The 17,110-nt window shown below is 35.1% G+C and overlaps 1 protein-coding gene across 1 annotated transcript; it reads right to left on the reverse strand.

The window, feature by feature from the left end:
* Positions 1 to 2,073: 2,073 nt before the first annotated feature.
* LOC132562039 (uncharacterized) lies at positions 2,074 to 16,489 on the reverse strand. The gene is made up of 19 exons (XM_060226762.1): positions 16,432 to 16,489; positions 13,253 to 13,362; positions 12,904 to 12,983; positions 12,560 to 12,600; positions 10,648 to 11,188; positions 10,389 to 10,417; positions 9,454 to 9,555; positions 9,136 to 9,258; positions 8,657 to 8,779; positions 8,288 to 8,371; positions 8,040 to 8,179; positions 5,736 to 5,822; positions 5,287 to 5,376; positions 4,939 to 5,064; positions 4,081 to 4,270; positions 3,725 to 3,865; positions 3,405 to 3,490; positions 2,972 to 3,042; positions 2,074 to 2,526 (listed from the first exon to the last, which is right to left on the reverse strand). Exons 2-19 carry the CDS (start codon positions 13,331 to 13,333, stop codon positions 2,418 to 2,420), a joined length of 2,244 nt encoding a protein of 747 aa, XP_060082745.1. The 5' UTR covers positions 13,334 to 13,362; positions 16,432 to 16,489; the 3' UTR covers positions 2,074 to 2,417.
* Between the last annotated feature and the right edge of the window lie 621 nt (positions 16,490 to 17,110).

Genomic DNA, 17,110 nt, shown 5'->3' on the forward strand with positions numbered 1-17,110 from the left:
AAACAGAAACGCCCGGATCTGCCGGTAAGACATTTCAACATGCCTTGTTATTCGTGGCATGGCATGCAGGTGGTATCCAGTGACCACTACAGGGGTTTGGATGACCAGCAACGTCTCAGTAAGGAACGACACTGGATCAACCAACTCCAAACCTGCTATTAACTCGGCATGAACGAGAGATGATCTTGCTACTACGTACAAGTCCAGTCAATAATTCCTGGCAGCCGGTGCATTTCAAGCCACCATTGAGGCAACTAACAAATATCACTCACCTCTCCGCCCCCTTTAAAAATTATCTATCTTTTTTCGAATGAACTGACCTGCTCTATTTAATGCACTTTTTGTTTTGTTACTACATCAGCTTTCCTTCCTATTTGAGATTGGCGCCGTTTATTAACTCTGGTCCGGAAGTAGAAATTTTCAGTTTTATGGGGCGACTTTTCTGTGGGCGAGTTGACGATCTGGGGACTATTTGACCATATTCAAAATTATATATCTTATATAGATTTATTTTTTGCATTTAACTAGTGGTTTTTATCAAATTACTTTTTATTGTAACTACACATACATTCAACATTTTTCACAATAATTTTCATATTTTTAATCAAACAATTCCTCATTTAGAATGTGGTCAAGATGTACCGGTAGACTATTGTCCGCAGAGTGTGACGTGCAATTGCTTTCATTGCGATCACACATAGGCTCAGTGTCTAGAGTGCAAAACATACCTAGATTTATGTAAAACATTTTTAATATTTTAATCACCATCTTACATACAACAACTTGGGATTTTCTTTAAAGGGCCTTCGGCGTCCATCGGCAGAAGGAATTATCGAGACACCTAAATTTACACCACCGCTATCGATTTAGATTTATAACTTTGTGCTTGTTTTATGTTCTATGTATGTGATGTATTTTATGCAATATTTGTGTCTTGATAAAGGGGCAGGTTGCCTCGAATATTTGACAATTCGCTTGTCCGTACTGTCGCTATTACTTCACTGACCATATATATAAGAAATAACACGAAACGGTGATAATGGGCATGACGGTTTTTGTGTCATGCATTCAAGAATAGCTATAGCATTTCAATCGCTCCATGAATTAGCTTTCAGCGAATCACAGGAGGAAAAACTGTTCTAATATATTTTAACAATAAAAATATAGGGAATGATATGCCCACCACTTTATTTCAGGTATAAAAACTACGTTTTTCCTTTACATGGTGTTGATGGCAAAATAATTCAACCATTATTGTAAAATCATTCACGTAAAGTAAAACATTAATAACGACGTTTTTAGAAAGAATGATGGATTCAAAATGCAGTTTTTGTCACCAGTACTATGTCCCAGTATATGAAGGAAACATGATGGACATGAATGTTTTAAGTTTGTGTTTCATTGTGTCCACGAGATGTTCTTGATGTGTAGATATTGATATGTATAAACGTACCACACAGCGATTCTAAAGATGCCGGTTGATGATGTTTATTACAATATTTAACTTCTGATTCATGATCCCGTAGAGAAATATGATGTTATTGGCACAATGTATGTCTAGTGGTTTCGTCGTTTTAAAACTTGTCCTCAGTCTGTAGTTGGATAGACCAAGAACTTTTCCATGGTCTGAACACGAATCAGGTAGATCTGTGACGTTTGGTATATCAGGTATTTATATTGCTACTACCTAGGGTTGGCGGATTATAATCGAAGCTATGTGTTCTACTACTATATGGGTGATAAGTGCCGTGGTGATCAGCTTTGGATGCTGTGACAGCTACCATAAACCCCACCTTTCCTATGTCACCAACAACTTCAGCTCTGTGAGAAGAATCGGTGAACACCATAAAGTAAGCGGATTTGTATATTGATGTTTGTGATATCAATTACTATTCGGAAATATAAACAAATAGTCGCTTTCATTCATTTTTTTATAGAACAAAATTATAACCAGAATTGAAAGCAATTCGTGAAGACATGGATTCGAACGCAGGAACAAAGAGCTACATTTGTAAGAATGGTCATCACCAATGACATTATGACATAGCCGAGACCTAGAAAAAGTCTGTCACATATGAATGTTTCCGCTCCAATACAAACTATAATATGATCAATGATTGAACTTAAAAGTTACATAATCTGGCTAATATGAGCCAATTTTATTGTAAAATATAAAGACTATACAGAAAACAATGTGAAATATCCAATTCAGGACAATCTTCACGTATAATATCTTCTTTCCAAAACATGGCAATTTTGTTTTCTAAATAAGTCATTGACTCAACAACATGAATGGTTATTATTATACAAAAACAGCAGTGAGAAATTATTGTCGTCGGCGGCCTTTTTAGGTATGGGTCTCGTTAAAACATTAACTGCGTGCTGATTCTGTCCGGGACGTTCTGTGTTAGGCTGCATTATTGTGGAGGTGGAAGGAAAGATTCTATTCTAAGCCCCTCGCCGTCTGGTGCCATGTATGAATCTGAACCTCCTTCCAGTGTTGGGGTAGAATGGGTCTCGTCCGCGCTGAAAGAATTCAGACTACTTGGTTAACATCAAAGCGACTGGACAAAAGGTGTTATATTATATCTCTATAATTGAAACAATTATGAACTGAAATATAACATTACCAAAATTCTTCATTTAATTACATTAACATGATTATACTGTTAATCATCTATTATCAGAAACGATCTTGATATGGTATTCACACACACACACACACACACACACACCCTCACACACACACACACACACACACACACACACACACACACACACACACACACACACACACACACACACACACACACACACACACACACACACACACACACACACACATTTATATATATATATATATATATAAACAATTAAAATTGAAATACATTCATTCACTTCATTGACTCAAACTATTTTATTCATCCAATTAGCCATACAGTTTTTAACAACACAATAGTATAACACATACCAGACTTGTACTTCGAACAATCCTTCTGACCCGAACTTGTACTCACTAAATTTTTTGTTTGGCCATCGAACCTACAGTGGACAAAATCGGCTTATTAAGGTAACAACATAAGACATAAGAGTATAGGATATATCGTCAGTAGTGCTTGTTGACCACTTTGTCTCGATGGTAAAAAAAAGCTTAGAGTAATACAATGCAGGTATGTGTCAATCGAAGTCAAAATATTGAACACCAAGCTAGAAAGATTCAGATGCTGATATAAACAAAGTGAAGCCGAAACTTCGAACGCAATCTGATATCCTGTTAAAACAGTTAGAGCCAAAATCCAAAAAAAAATCTACTCTGTCCAATGATTGTTTATTCTTAGTTTTAAGATCGAATAAATAGTCCGTTTGCAGACATTGTAGCAGTTATAGCAGACAAAAATACATACAATAACTGTTCCGTGTTGATGCACCCTGGTGACCACGCCCATCGTCCCCGGTCCTCCGTCTTCATCACCCTTACTCCAGTTATCACCTATCGCAAAACAGCTTTAGTCGTAACATTATATAATTCCAGGAACTGAGAGTTCTGGAGATATACCTCTGTTTACAGCGTGGCATTATCATTGTTTCGTCATTTCATCATAATGCAGAATTCAGAAATATACCAATATTTGATATTTTATTTCCTTCTAATTTTACTTGATTAAATTCAGAAAAAGAAATATTTAAGTTAATTCACTCAACACAAAACTAGCTTGTCACTTACCTCGTTTGACATAACAACCGGGAGCAATCATTTCGTCCCTTCTCAGAACTCTCTTTTCCGTCACGGATACGACCTCACGAATACCATCTTTGTAATTGTAACAGTTTCTGTGTGAATTGTCCCATTCCACCCAAACCATGCCTAGCATCAAATAACGAATTAAAAATGATACAATGTGACCTCAATGGATATATATATATATATATAGAAAGAGAGAAAAAATTCAACAAGACACGTTGTATATTTTCCTTAGAGTGGAGTGTAAGTAAACAACTTCTTTTTCAGTAAAGATCATACGACTGATATAATAATTCCTTTGAAAATGATAATGATAATATACAGTAAAGCATGTATACCGGTCTTTCCATGATTACAAACTGTTCCTGGACCCTTGTTGTCCTGATGGTCAGGATAGTGCCAGCCAGGACCCCGCCGTACACGTGTTCCAAGCGGCGGGAGATCAGGGTCGTGTTCTGAGGTCAGATGCTCGTCTTCTGCATCATCTAACTTTATCATTAATTCGCCAGCTATACTTACTATATCCTCCTGATAACACAAATTAGACAGGTATCTGTTACCGGTATTGTTCATAGAAACATAGCAATAGTCACTTTATAACTCATTAATGCCTACTTTCATATTATCTTCTTTATCAATCTACATCTAAACCTATATTATCGCCTTTATCATTTACATCTACTTCCATATTATCACCTAGTATATCTGCGATATGATGACGACATATTTTTATTTACATTTACTTCAATTTATACTTAAATTTTTGACGACAATTATAAACTTATTTTGGAGCAGGTTGAAGACTGATAAGGTGGCGAGCCTCTGACGAGGCACGTTTGTCTTTCTGTCCAGAGCCAAAACCAGACACTGAGCACGTATTATATTTATCCTGTAACATCTATTGAAAACTCAGACTATTGAAACTTCATATTTATGTTATATAAATGTAATATTTAGATACATATAAAGAGAGTAGCTCCGTCGTATTAATCCATATACAAATACACAGCTGTTTTATGTCTGCCGAATACAACCCAAAATGGCAGCGCTAGTAGCAGGATTAATCACTGAGGCGTATTCGGTATCTTGACATAGCGATGTTGCCATAGATAGAAATCTGTACATGTATATATATACCTACAAGTTTTATCAATTCATGCCTTTTACATATAAATAATTTAGATGAAAAGACTAACCTTGTCTTCCTGAGACTGCATGGGTAAATAATCATTCAAAAATACTTTTAATAACGCGTCAGTTTCTTCCGAACTCTTGCCCGGAACTAGTTCTAGGACTTTCTTACACAGCGAAGCCGCACGGACCTGAAATAATGATTAAGTGCCTACTTTCACGTAACACCATAAGCAGTTTACAAATGTCACGTATACAAATAGAACAAAATTAACGACAACAAAACTCTAAAATAACCATGTGTACCAATCGCAATTAATTACCTTAAAACTGTGTTTATGATGAAAGAATGACTACAATGTAAAAAATTCACTGTTATTGCTTGCGAGAAAATTATCAAGTTATTAGCTTACTGTCAGTTTGGACCAATCCACTAACCGGTCGCGTTTTATTGGACTGAACACTTTTCCTCCGGTACATTTTGAAATCTCTTCCAACGTTCTCTGAAAAAATAAATTTCCTGCTCTTGTAAATAAATCATGTTGTTTTATTATTAACTGTGGTCTTTACATTTGTTATCTTTTTGTAAAATGTAAACGAACTGAAAATATTTTGTATCATTTTGAACCTAATACAATTATGACCTTTACATCAAAGTTAGTAAAAACTGTGTTATTCTAAACATAAACAAAATTTGGACATCTATGGGACGACACATCGACAGCTCTACACTGTATAGAACTAGTTTTTTTAATATGAGTCACAGACCGATGAAAAACAAATAAGAAGCAGTTCATAAAGGTGATGTTACGTTATGCCTTTTCGGCAGTCCTTTTTACAATTCTTTGGAAGTTATGCTCACCGTGTTCGCATTTCCCACCGGTACACAATAAACAATGTTTCGTCGCTTCTTTAAATTCTTTGATACTTGTTGAAGATTTCCGTCGACCTGAAAACATGATAATAAGAACGACCTTGTTCCACCAATCAAGTAGCATTTCATGGCACACATACACTAAGGAACAATCAGAGATATATAACTACATTCCTGTTCGTGAAAAATTCTCAGTCGAGGCATTAACGCCCCATTTTCAAGATCAAAACATTCAATTGAAAAACGAAAATAGCAAAAGCTGAAGAAATAGAAATTATAATTATATGCATTGTATATATAATAAACAAATAACTTCTAGACAAATATTTTGTTTCACACGATAGTGCTTTCTAACCAATATTTATTACTTTTTGCACTATACACCATCGCCATTAAAATCTATATTGATTATAATCAGCTTTATTGCCATGTACTCATAGACTGATTGAAATAAAAATTAAACAATAGTTGAAAAAATGATGAAACCGCTTTGGACAAAGATGTACATTACCAAAACATGTTCATATGGACAGTATTCACTTTGAGTTAAATGAAAGCTTGACTTCAATAGCTTAAGAATGAACGAAGGCATTGTGACCAATACAAAATGGAATAAACTGATGAATATCGAAGGAAAATGTAGGAAAAAAATTAGAGTGCATTAAACGAAATATTTATTTCATATAACATATGTTTTCTCTTTTCTTTTTATAAATACTTTGTAATTATCTGTGTTAACAAGTTATTAATTTCAATATTCTAGACTTATTATAAATAATCGGAATTCATTTCCTTTTTGGGCTGGCTTCATTTTTTTTTATAATTATATCCTGTCGTTCATGTCAGTTTTAAAAATTGATATAAATTATACAGAAGTTCACTCAAAAAATCAGTTTCCCCATAGAGTTACCCTTGGTTTTGGATGCTTTGGATTTAAATGATGTTACCATTACCATTTTTATTTTATAAATGTATGGCTGAACTATGATATATGAAAGGTAATGTCTAGTGGTCACATAATTAAATCTTTTCATTTATCTAAACGTATTAAAGTTAACTAGGCCCGCTGTCGAATTTAAATACACTAAAAAGTGAAGACATATTTATTGAATCAGAGAGAAATGATAGAAGAGGGAGGCGAGAAAGATATCATGATGAAGTACGTGTTGCCTAGATATACAGACTACCCCCTTTCTGGTAATGTTACCAAGGGGAAGTACGTGTTGCCTACATATATAGCCTACCCCCTTTCTGGTAATGTTACCAAGGTGAAGTACGTGTTGCCTACATATATAGGCTACCCCCTTTCTGGTAATGTTACCAAGGGGAAGTACGTGTTGCCTGGATATATAGCCTACCCCCTTTCTGGTAATGTTACCAAGGGGAAGTACGTGTTGCCTACATATATAGGCTACCCCCTTTCTGGTAATGTTACCAAGGGGAAGTACGTGTTGCCTGGATATATAGCCTACCCCCTTTCTGGTAATGTTACCAAGGGGAAGCACGTGTTGCCTGGATATATAGCCTACCCCCTTTCTGGTAATGTTACCAAGGGGAAGTACGTGTTGCCTACATATATAGGCTACCCCCTTTCTGGTAATGTTACCAAGGGGAAGTACGGGTTGCCTGGATATATAGCCTACCCCCTTTCTGGTAATGTTACCAAGGGGAAGTACGTGTTGCCTACATATATAGCCTACCCCCTTTCTGGTAATGTTACCAAGGGGAAGTACGTGTTGCCTGGATATATAGTCTACCCCCTTTCTGGTAATGTTACCAAGGGGAAGTACGTGTTGCCTAGATATATAGTCTACCCCCTTTCTGGTAATGTTACCAAGGGGAAGTACGTGTTGCCTGGATATATAGCCTACCCCCTTTCTGGTAATGTTACCAAGGGGAAGTACGTGTTGCCTAGATATATAGGCTACCGCCTTTCTGGTAATGTTACCAAGGGGAAGTACGTGTTGCCTACATATATAGGCAACCCCCTTTCTGGTAATGACCTATCAACAAATAAAGAAAAGCATTGATGATTCATTACTCACTTCCATCACATTTCACCACATACAACAAAAGTGTGGGTGATCTGAACCCGATGAGACCAGACATCTGATCGATACGGGATTATACCAATCACCAAGTACAATATGTAAAATTAATAAGAAAAAAGATACCATTCCGTGGCATTTAACACTAGCAATAGTTGTGGTGAAAAGATTATTTGATCGCAATCATGATATACCTATCACCATTTGTCAAGGATTGAATTACTGATAAATGTGAGTTATTTACCCGTAAACTGGACCGCATGTCCTCTTCCTCAGCTCTCATCAGATCTGGTCCGGTCTTGATGTGATCAGGTGTACCTTTCCCGTCAGATATCAAGATGATTCTCGCGAGGATCGGAATTTCCCCAACAGAGATTACATCAGCTACGACATTAAAAAAATCTTTTAATACCATCGTACACTTTCATTTTATGGTGACAAAGCTCGTTATAGAAAAATAGATTATGTATTCAGATGCTCAGGTGTACCTACCGTTACCAAGACAACCAGCAAGGGCTACAAGTAGACCGCCTCCAATTGGGCTTCGACCTCTTGGAATCAAAGACCATATTTCTCCTGAAAACAAGTATATATCCTCATGAATCTATAAACACATATCGTAAGTTTCCTGAATTGTTTCAGGGTATTGGAAATTATCATCCCCGGATGCAATAATGTTCCAGCGACAAGCTGTTCATGGCGATCACATATTCAGATTGTTTAAATTTGGAACGTACACACACAACACCTTTAAACGCTCGCTATTTGGTTAAAACGTGCATTTTTGTCATTTCATTTTTTTCACTCTAAGTAAAAATTTGGTTTTTTTCAGATTGGACTTATGCAACACTTAATCCTTACGCAGGGTGGCTTTTACGGCACTATAATTGGATGTAAGATGGATCCACACTTTTGTGACACATCCAAAGGTTGTTACTGATATATTCTCTGTCAGATCAGAAATGTGTGACACCTGTTCAACCCCTGTAAAAACAATGTAATATTCTAGATAAACTAATATATCAAATACAAATTTATATAAGAATATATATTACAGATGAATAGTACAGACAAGGAAATTGTCAAATTTAAAATCGATCTGCTTCTTTGTCAATACACCAAAGTAAAATATTGGTAATAAATGTGATGTGATATTTAATTATCTCCCCTCGACCACAATACAAATAGGTATATAATTTCCTAAACACGATAAAATGTTAGAATACGAGTGAAATATATATTGAACATAAACTTACACCAGAATTGTCTATATATCTTGACATAAAGACTTTTTTTTTTCTTTTTTCGAACAAATGTTTTATCCTAAGAAGGAAACATACCTTCGACGTATTTCATTGCGAACGACATCATTTCCTCAAATGGTGCTCCTTCCATGCTCTGAGATATGTCTAAACACAGAACAACATCAGGGCCCTTACATCGAACAATGTGACGCTGGGAATCTTAAAAAAAACCACAACAGTTGCATTTTCAATAACAATTCGAATGAATTCTGAATATTTCATTTACATATATTGTTTTTATTGCCTCTCTTTTAATTGCTATATCAACTACCGCAGAACATGAATATCCCCATAAGTAAACGAAATCATTTTGAATCAAATCACGTGATCACGTTATTTTATATATATCTTCACCTTTGTTTTTTTCCTCTTCAGCGTATGAATGCCACTGCTGCCACACAAGATCAGCCAGGAGAGCGCCACCCTCACCTCCAACAAGACTGTCAGCACTTAAACCTGGTAAAGTGAAAATTGTGAGAACTCTACCTCGATTACTTACATATACATAGTGTATTTATTGTGCTTTCTGAGCTGACATGTTACCTGTATACTCGATAATTGTATGTTATAATGTTTTATATATTGCATTTTTTGGTACAACACACTCTATACAAAGATTGCTAAAAACGTATTTACTGTAAAGATTGTTGACACATTTAATCTTATACACACTATGCAGAAAGATCACATTTCCACGGAAAAATACTAACACACTGTACAGAATAATAGCATTTCCTGAAAAAAAAATTTACAAACACACTGTAATAATCTATCGTATTTCCTAGGAATATCACTGACACACTAAAACGGACGATCTTATTTTTTTATTTATTCTTTATTATTATATTTTTTTAACACTTGTAACATACTTTATCTACTGATAATAGTTCCAGATACTACATTACCTTGTCCAGGTTACATGATATATAAGGCACATTTCGTATCTTATTACATAACGGTCATCTTGTTTTAAGATAATCGCGTAACACTCATATATAGCCACCAAAATATATTTTCAGAGTAATACATAACAAAATTAATTCTAAAAAATGATAATGTGCTTGATTTTTAAAAAGTTGAAACCTTCTTTATTATATAAATTGAACGTATTTTCTTGGAAGTAAAATCTAGAGACGTAGTTAATGTAAAAAATTCATTTTACCCAATTCATCCAGTTTGTTCTAAACAATGATTCGCCCTGTACGTAAGCAAGAGAACACGACATGACTTTACTCGTCGATACAATATCCTAACTCGGAAGCAATATATAAAATACATATAATACTTACCAGGAATCCTCTTGAAATCTGCCTCGAATCTATGAAAAAATAATCATACATTTGATAAACTTCTGAGAAGGTTATGGGAAGATGTAAACTCTGTATGTTTATCTTAGTGAACAATAAAGTTACACGTTTAACGAAAGACATATGATGCAAGACACGCAAAGTGCATTTCAAGCGGGATATCAATTTAGTACTATTATTGACTTGTAAGACAAATATGTTATTACAAAGACCAGACATCATTAAGGAAATCCTTTCATACCTAGCCTCCTGTGCCTTGATACGGACATATGTGTTTTTAATGTTTACATTAGCTTCATCAGAATCTGATTCTCTAGTACGTGGTCGCTGTCTCTGTTCGGCCAGCTTGTCTGCGTTATGTCTATTGTCAGTGTCCTCTTGTGTCAGACGTCTTTTAAAACCGGATAAGCAGACAACTGATGGTAAGTCATCCACGGGATCTGGCGTCTGTTCCTTAGTGTTCCTTTGTTTGTTTTTTCCATCGTTTTGCTTTTTCTTTTGAACGTGTGCCGGATCATCAGTCCTTCGCAAGTGCTTGTCGTGGAGTTTAGAATTACTTTGGACGTTTGCGTCTCTCAATTCTCTGTTCCTTACACTACTTTCCGTTACCCTTTTCTTTACAACATCGTTTATATGACCTTCTGCTTGTTTAGCTTTATCGATTGTGTTTATAACATCATCGATTCTACCACACATTACGTTTACAGATATTTCTAGATCTCTCAAACTTTTGTCCCTTGTGTCCATCTTTTGTGTTAACATTCTGGCTCTGCTCCCCATGTCTGAAATGATATTTCAATTTTGTGCATGTGTTTTTGAGACATTTCAAATACGAGTATCTGAACTGTTTATCGATTTCAGAATGATCGTTAATATCCAGGAGGAATACTGGCGCCCACCTTGGTATGATCTTCATCGGTTCTTTATAAGTTGCATCTTTCCTCTTATTTGTTATCCTTTATTTGTGAGATTGTTAGGTGAATTGATAAAACGGTAATATCAATAAGAATGACAGCTTTATAAGTGGTAGACAATGCTGATGGACGATTAGTTCATGAGGTTTGTCGTAGCATGCATGCCACGTTTAAGTTAATTTGAACACTGGCACGGTTCATAATATTCACATGCTCTTAACATTGTTCTAAAATGACCTGATATATGAATATTACGAAGTTAATCGAATTATGGGGTTAGTGCACCTCCCTATCTAGGTTCTGACTTTTCTTTCGATTTTGGATTTTCCCTATATGTAGACTTCGTTATTTAAATCCTTAGCTCCTCGGATGATGATACGACTTTATGATGCAGTAAATTCCTTCTTTGGCTCTACTTAATCTAACTCTAGACCAGAATTAAGAAATGTTATTCACCACTGTGTTCTTTGTTCAATCATATAGCTGAAGTGTACAGATAAAGGGGAACCGAGAGCTGAATTTCAAAGAGAATCGAGCAAGAACTTCATTGAAAAATAGTAGTAAGAAACATTAATTCCTCAATATTAATATGCTCGCTTGTCAGCCAAATTATTTTTTGTTCTGCTTAGACAAACCTAAAAGGGCATCACAGTACCTCCGAAGAAATAGCGACAACAAATTTCCATCATCAAAGTACGAAATGACCGCCTGTCTGCTATTCTTTTTTTCTGATCAGTCGCAAAATTAGATTGGAGACCAATGAATAAATCCACACATGATATTTGCTTCTCAAGAAATAACGACAAGTAAAAAGACATGAAGGCACATTTTGTCCCAAAATCAAACGAGCACACCTAGAGACCAAGAGGATCCTACACCATGATTTTCAGAAAGATCTATTCAGTGCTTCGGATGAAATAGTGATAACACGTTTTCATTGTCAAAATTCTAGATGCCCACATGTCAACCATTGAGTACAACAAAGAACAGAGAGGAATCTTCATACGAATGTTAAGAGAGATTCATAAGGGACAAAGGGGAACATCCAGATGAAGGCTGAGATAGATTCATTCAGTACATCTCATGAAATAGGGATAACAAAATCGTTACAGACGTACGACGGATGAGTGACAGACGCAAGGCGATTTGAATAAAGATATAATGTTTCCTCATTTGAAACGTTAAATTGAATATTTGACACTTTATAGATTTATAAATTATGGCAAGACGTGGCTTCACCTTCAATTTTCTGTGGAGCATCTTCAAGCACTGGCGTCTTCCTTCAATAGAATAAAAAGATATACATTATTTATACACTTCAAATGTCATGTTACAAGATGATACCAGATACGTGAACATTTTCAACAAAAGCAAACAAGCCACAAATACATGTAATGAATTATGTACTAAGATCTGATTGTTGATACTTATTACAATCTCTGAGAACTTGGACGTTAGTTCTATCAGACTTATCAAAGTGTTATATCATACACACGTTAACATCATCTTCGCACCCAACTAAAGACGTGAAAATAAGTTAGTAGAACCTTTTCTCAATAATTTATATCAAGATGACTACTTACTTTTGCCGGGTTTCAATTTGTTCCAAGACTTTCCTATTAGTTTCCTCCACTTTCTCCAACACATGGCGAATAGTATGAATCTAAATTGAACAAAGTAAAACATCAAAATAATGGGATGTGTTTTTCAGGCAATGTTGACGCGGATGATGTGAATTTCACTTTTATAAACATCCACATTTATCTACAGGATGTTACATTTTACAGATAATTCATCATTAATCAGAACACAGGATTTAGGGAAGAATTTACTTCGTTTAGAAGGTCTAAACATCCACATTTATCTACAGGATGTTACGTTTTACAGATAAATCATCATTAATCAGAACACGGGATTTAGTGAAGAATTTACCTCGTTTAGAAGGTCTTCACCAGACAATGTTTTTGTTCCCACACGTTTCATTTGTGGTGTTCGCCTCATTACAGTCGTCATGGTCCTCAGGAATAACCTGTTCTACACAGCTGTGAAATAAACGAAAAATCATTTTGTTAAACTATAAACAACAACCTATACAGTGTGAACAACACTATGAACCTTTGCATCTCTTATATCTATCTTGTTAATTAGATAATTTCTATAAGTACCCTTATCATGGTCGCTATATACCCCTACTTATGTCTCAATTAACACCTCTAAACATTGAGCCTTTTAAATCCCCTCATCTGTGTATATAAAACAGATAAAATAAAACATTGTACCGAGTTCAATATAAAAACTTCTATATCTTTTGTACCGAGGTCCCTATCTAAACTCCTATATCCTTTGTACCGATGTCTCTATCAAAATTCCTATATCCTTTGTAGCGAAGTCTCTTTTAAAACTCCTATATCCTTAGTACCCAGGTTTCTATATAAAAAAAAACTCCTATATCATTTGTACCGAAGTCTCTATAAAAACTCCTATATCCTTTGTACTGAGGTCTCTATAAAAACTTCTGTATCTTTTGTACCGATGTCTCTATAAAAATGCCTATATCCTTTGTACCGAGGTCTCTATAAAAACTTCTATATCTTTTGTACCGATGTCTCTATAAAAATGCCTATATCCTTTGTACCGAGGTCTCTATAAAAACTCCTCTATCGTTTGTACCGATGTCTCTATCAAAACTCCTATATCTTTTGTATTGAGGTCTCTAAAAAAACTCCTATATCCTTTGTACCGATGTCTCTATAAAAACGCCTATACGTTTGTACCGAATTTTCTAAAAAAACTCCTATATCTTTTGTACCGATGTCTCTATAAAAACTCCTCTATCGTTTGTACTGAGGTCTCTATAAAAACTTCTGTATCTTTTGTACCGATGTCTCTATAAAAATGCCTATATCCTTTGTACCGAGGTCTCTATAAAAACTTCTATATCTTTTGTACCGATGTCTCTATAAAAATGCCTATATCCTTTGTACCGAGGTCTCTATAAAAACTCCTCTATCGTTTGTACCGATGTCTCTATCAAAACTCCTATATTTTTTGTATTGAGGTCTCTAAAAAAACTCCTATATCCTTTGTACCGATGTCTCTATAAAAACGCCTATACGTTTGTACCGAATTTTCTAAAAAAAACTCCTATATCTTTTGTACCGATGTCTCTATAAAAACTCCTCTATCGTTTGTACCGATGTCTCTATCAAAACTCCTATATCCTTTGTACCGAGGTCTCTATAAAAACACCTATGTCCTCTATATTGAGGTCTACATAAAAAGTTCCTATATCTATATAAGAAATAACACTTTGTACCGAGGTCTCTGTAAACCGTACCTGTGTGTCAGCAATAGAACCAAGCTATCAATAGACCCACTGCATTGCTTACACATACCTCTCAATAACACACGTACCCATCTCTCTTTAAGCACGGTACTACCTATCATTTTATAAACACATGAACCTATTCCTTAATTAACACCTGTATCTGTCTCATCATAAACACCTGAAGCCATCTCTTCAAACACCTATACTTGTCTCTTTATAAACACCTGTACCTGTCTCTATATAAACACCTGTACCTGTCTCTTTATAATCACCTGTACCTATCTCTTTATAAACACCCGTACTTGTCTCTTTATAAACACCTGTACCTGTCTCTTAATAAACACCTGTACTTGTTTCTTTATAAACAATTGTACCTGTCTCTTTATAAACACCTGTACTTGTCTCTTTATAAACACCTGCACCTGTCTCTTTATAAACACCTGTACTTGTTTCTTTATAAACACCTGTACCTGTCTCTTTATAAACACCTGTACTTGTTTCTTTATAAACAATTGTACCTGTCTCTTTATAAACACCTGTACATGTCTCTTTATAAACACCTGTACCTGTCGCTTAATAAACACCTGTACTTGTTTCTTTATAAACAATTGTACCTGCCTCTTTATAAACACATGTACTTGACTTTTTATAAACACTTGCACCTGTCTCTTTATAAACACCCGTACTTGTTTCTTTATAAACACCTGTACCTGTCTCTTTATAAACACCTGTACTTGTTTCTTTATAAACAATTGTACCTGTCTCTTTATAAACACCTGTACTGGTCTCTTTATAAACACCTGTACCTGTCTCTTATTAAACACCTGTACTTGTTTCTTTATAAACAATTGTACCTGTCTCTTTATAAACACCTGTACTTGTCTCTTTATAAACACCTGTACCTGTCGCTTAATAAACACCTGTACTTGTTTCTTTATAAACAATTGTACCTGTCTCTTTATAAACACCTGTACTTGTCTCTTTATAAACACCTGTACCTGTCTCTTAATAAACACCTGTATTTGTTTCTTTATAAACAATTGTACCTGTCTCTTTATAAACACCTGTATTTGTCTCTTTACTTGTCTCTTTATAAACACCTGTACCTGTCTCTTTATAAACACCTGTACTTGTCTCTTTACAAACAATTGTACCTGTCTCTTTATAAGCATATATACCTGTCTCTTTATAAACACCTGTATCTGTCTCTTTGTAAACACATATATCAATCTCTTTATAAACACCTGTACCTGTCTCTTTATAAACACTTGTACCTGTATTCCATCCTTTAGTAAGCTAATTAAGCTATTAACCACCAACTGCCATACCTGAACAGCCAATGTTTTATCCAACTGAATGTAACCCAACAGAAGCGAGACCACATTTCATCGGTATTTAGGTCTAACTTATCACGTTGTACATTCCTGTCTCTAACGATTGCTCAGTCCAGTCTCTACAGATCTACTTTCGTTTTCAAACAGTTCATAATTGGAACTGAGTTTATATAAGGCAAACAATACCTACCTGTATAATTACAGTTATTCACAGGTGTGTCGGTATTGTTTGACTGGATAAAAACGGAAATTTCGTGTAAATAGGATCCACCTCGATCCTACTGACCGAGGTCACACAAACTGTTGTAACGACAGTACATTTAAGTATACACGTACATATATATATACACTCGATGTTGGTCACTCCGTTGATCACCTCTACAATAGCTATTACACATCATCTCGCATTTAAAACAGTTGCTGGTTACTGTAAACGAATATAAACTTACCTTCCCAATAAATCGAGTCACATTTTGTAGTATATACCTCACTTCCCTTTTGGTTCTAGACAGGGTTTACCCAAAGACTATAAATACATATCCTGTTGCTATTTAAAGTAGTAGCTATCACGTGACGTATTAGCATTGCGAGGTGCCCTTAAGGGAAACTTTGTTGTTGTCAGTATTTCAACACTTACAATTTTTATTTCATCATTTGAAAACTATAGATGATAGAATACACGAGACTTTAAGATTAAGTTCATTCATTACTAAGAGTAAAACAGAGCAGCAGTTAGTCTTGTATATTGCCAATGGTGTAACAATAATATGTGTATGCTTAAACCTGCACTCGAATTCCATCGAGACATGTTTTCTTACTTCTGGTTTTATCTGTCTCGCTCCTTATCTACATCTTGTCTAAATTTATTCTATAATCCTAATTCCATAAAGTATTGTGTCTCAGCAGACTTTTGGAAAATAAATTTGTTATCCAAACAAAAATATATTTGTAAATTGCTTTGTACAGATATCATTAACTCTTTCTTTAACAATTTACGTTAACTAATCGTGTACAACATATTGGGTACCTGCCATGTTATAACCAGTAATTATCGACCAGTCCACTAACACCCGGGTATATAGATAGTATATGTGACAACAGGTGCTTACTTCAATCCTTCCCTTTTTC

This window comes from Ylistrum balloti, unplaced genomic scaffold, assembly GCF_031769215.1.
Source record: "Ylistrum balloti isolate Yb309-2 unplaced genomic scaffold, AGI_CSIRO_Ybal_v1 Utg371328, whole genome shotgun sequence".
NCBI lineage: Eukaryota > Metazoa > Mollusca > Bivalvia > Pectinida > Pectinidae > Ylistrum > Ylistrum balloti.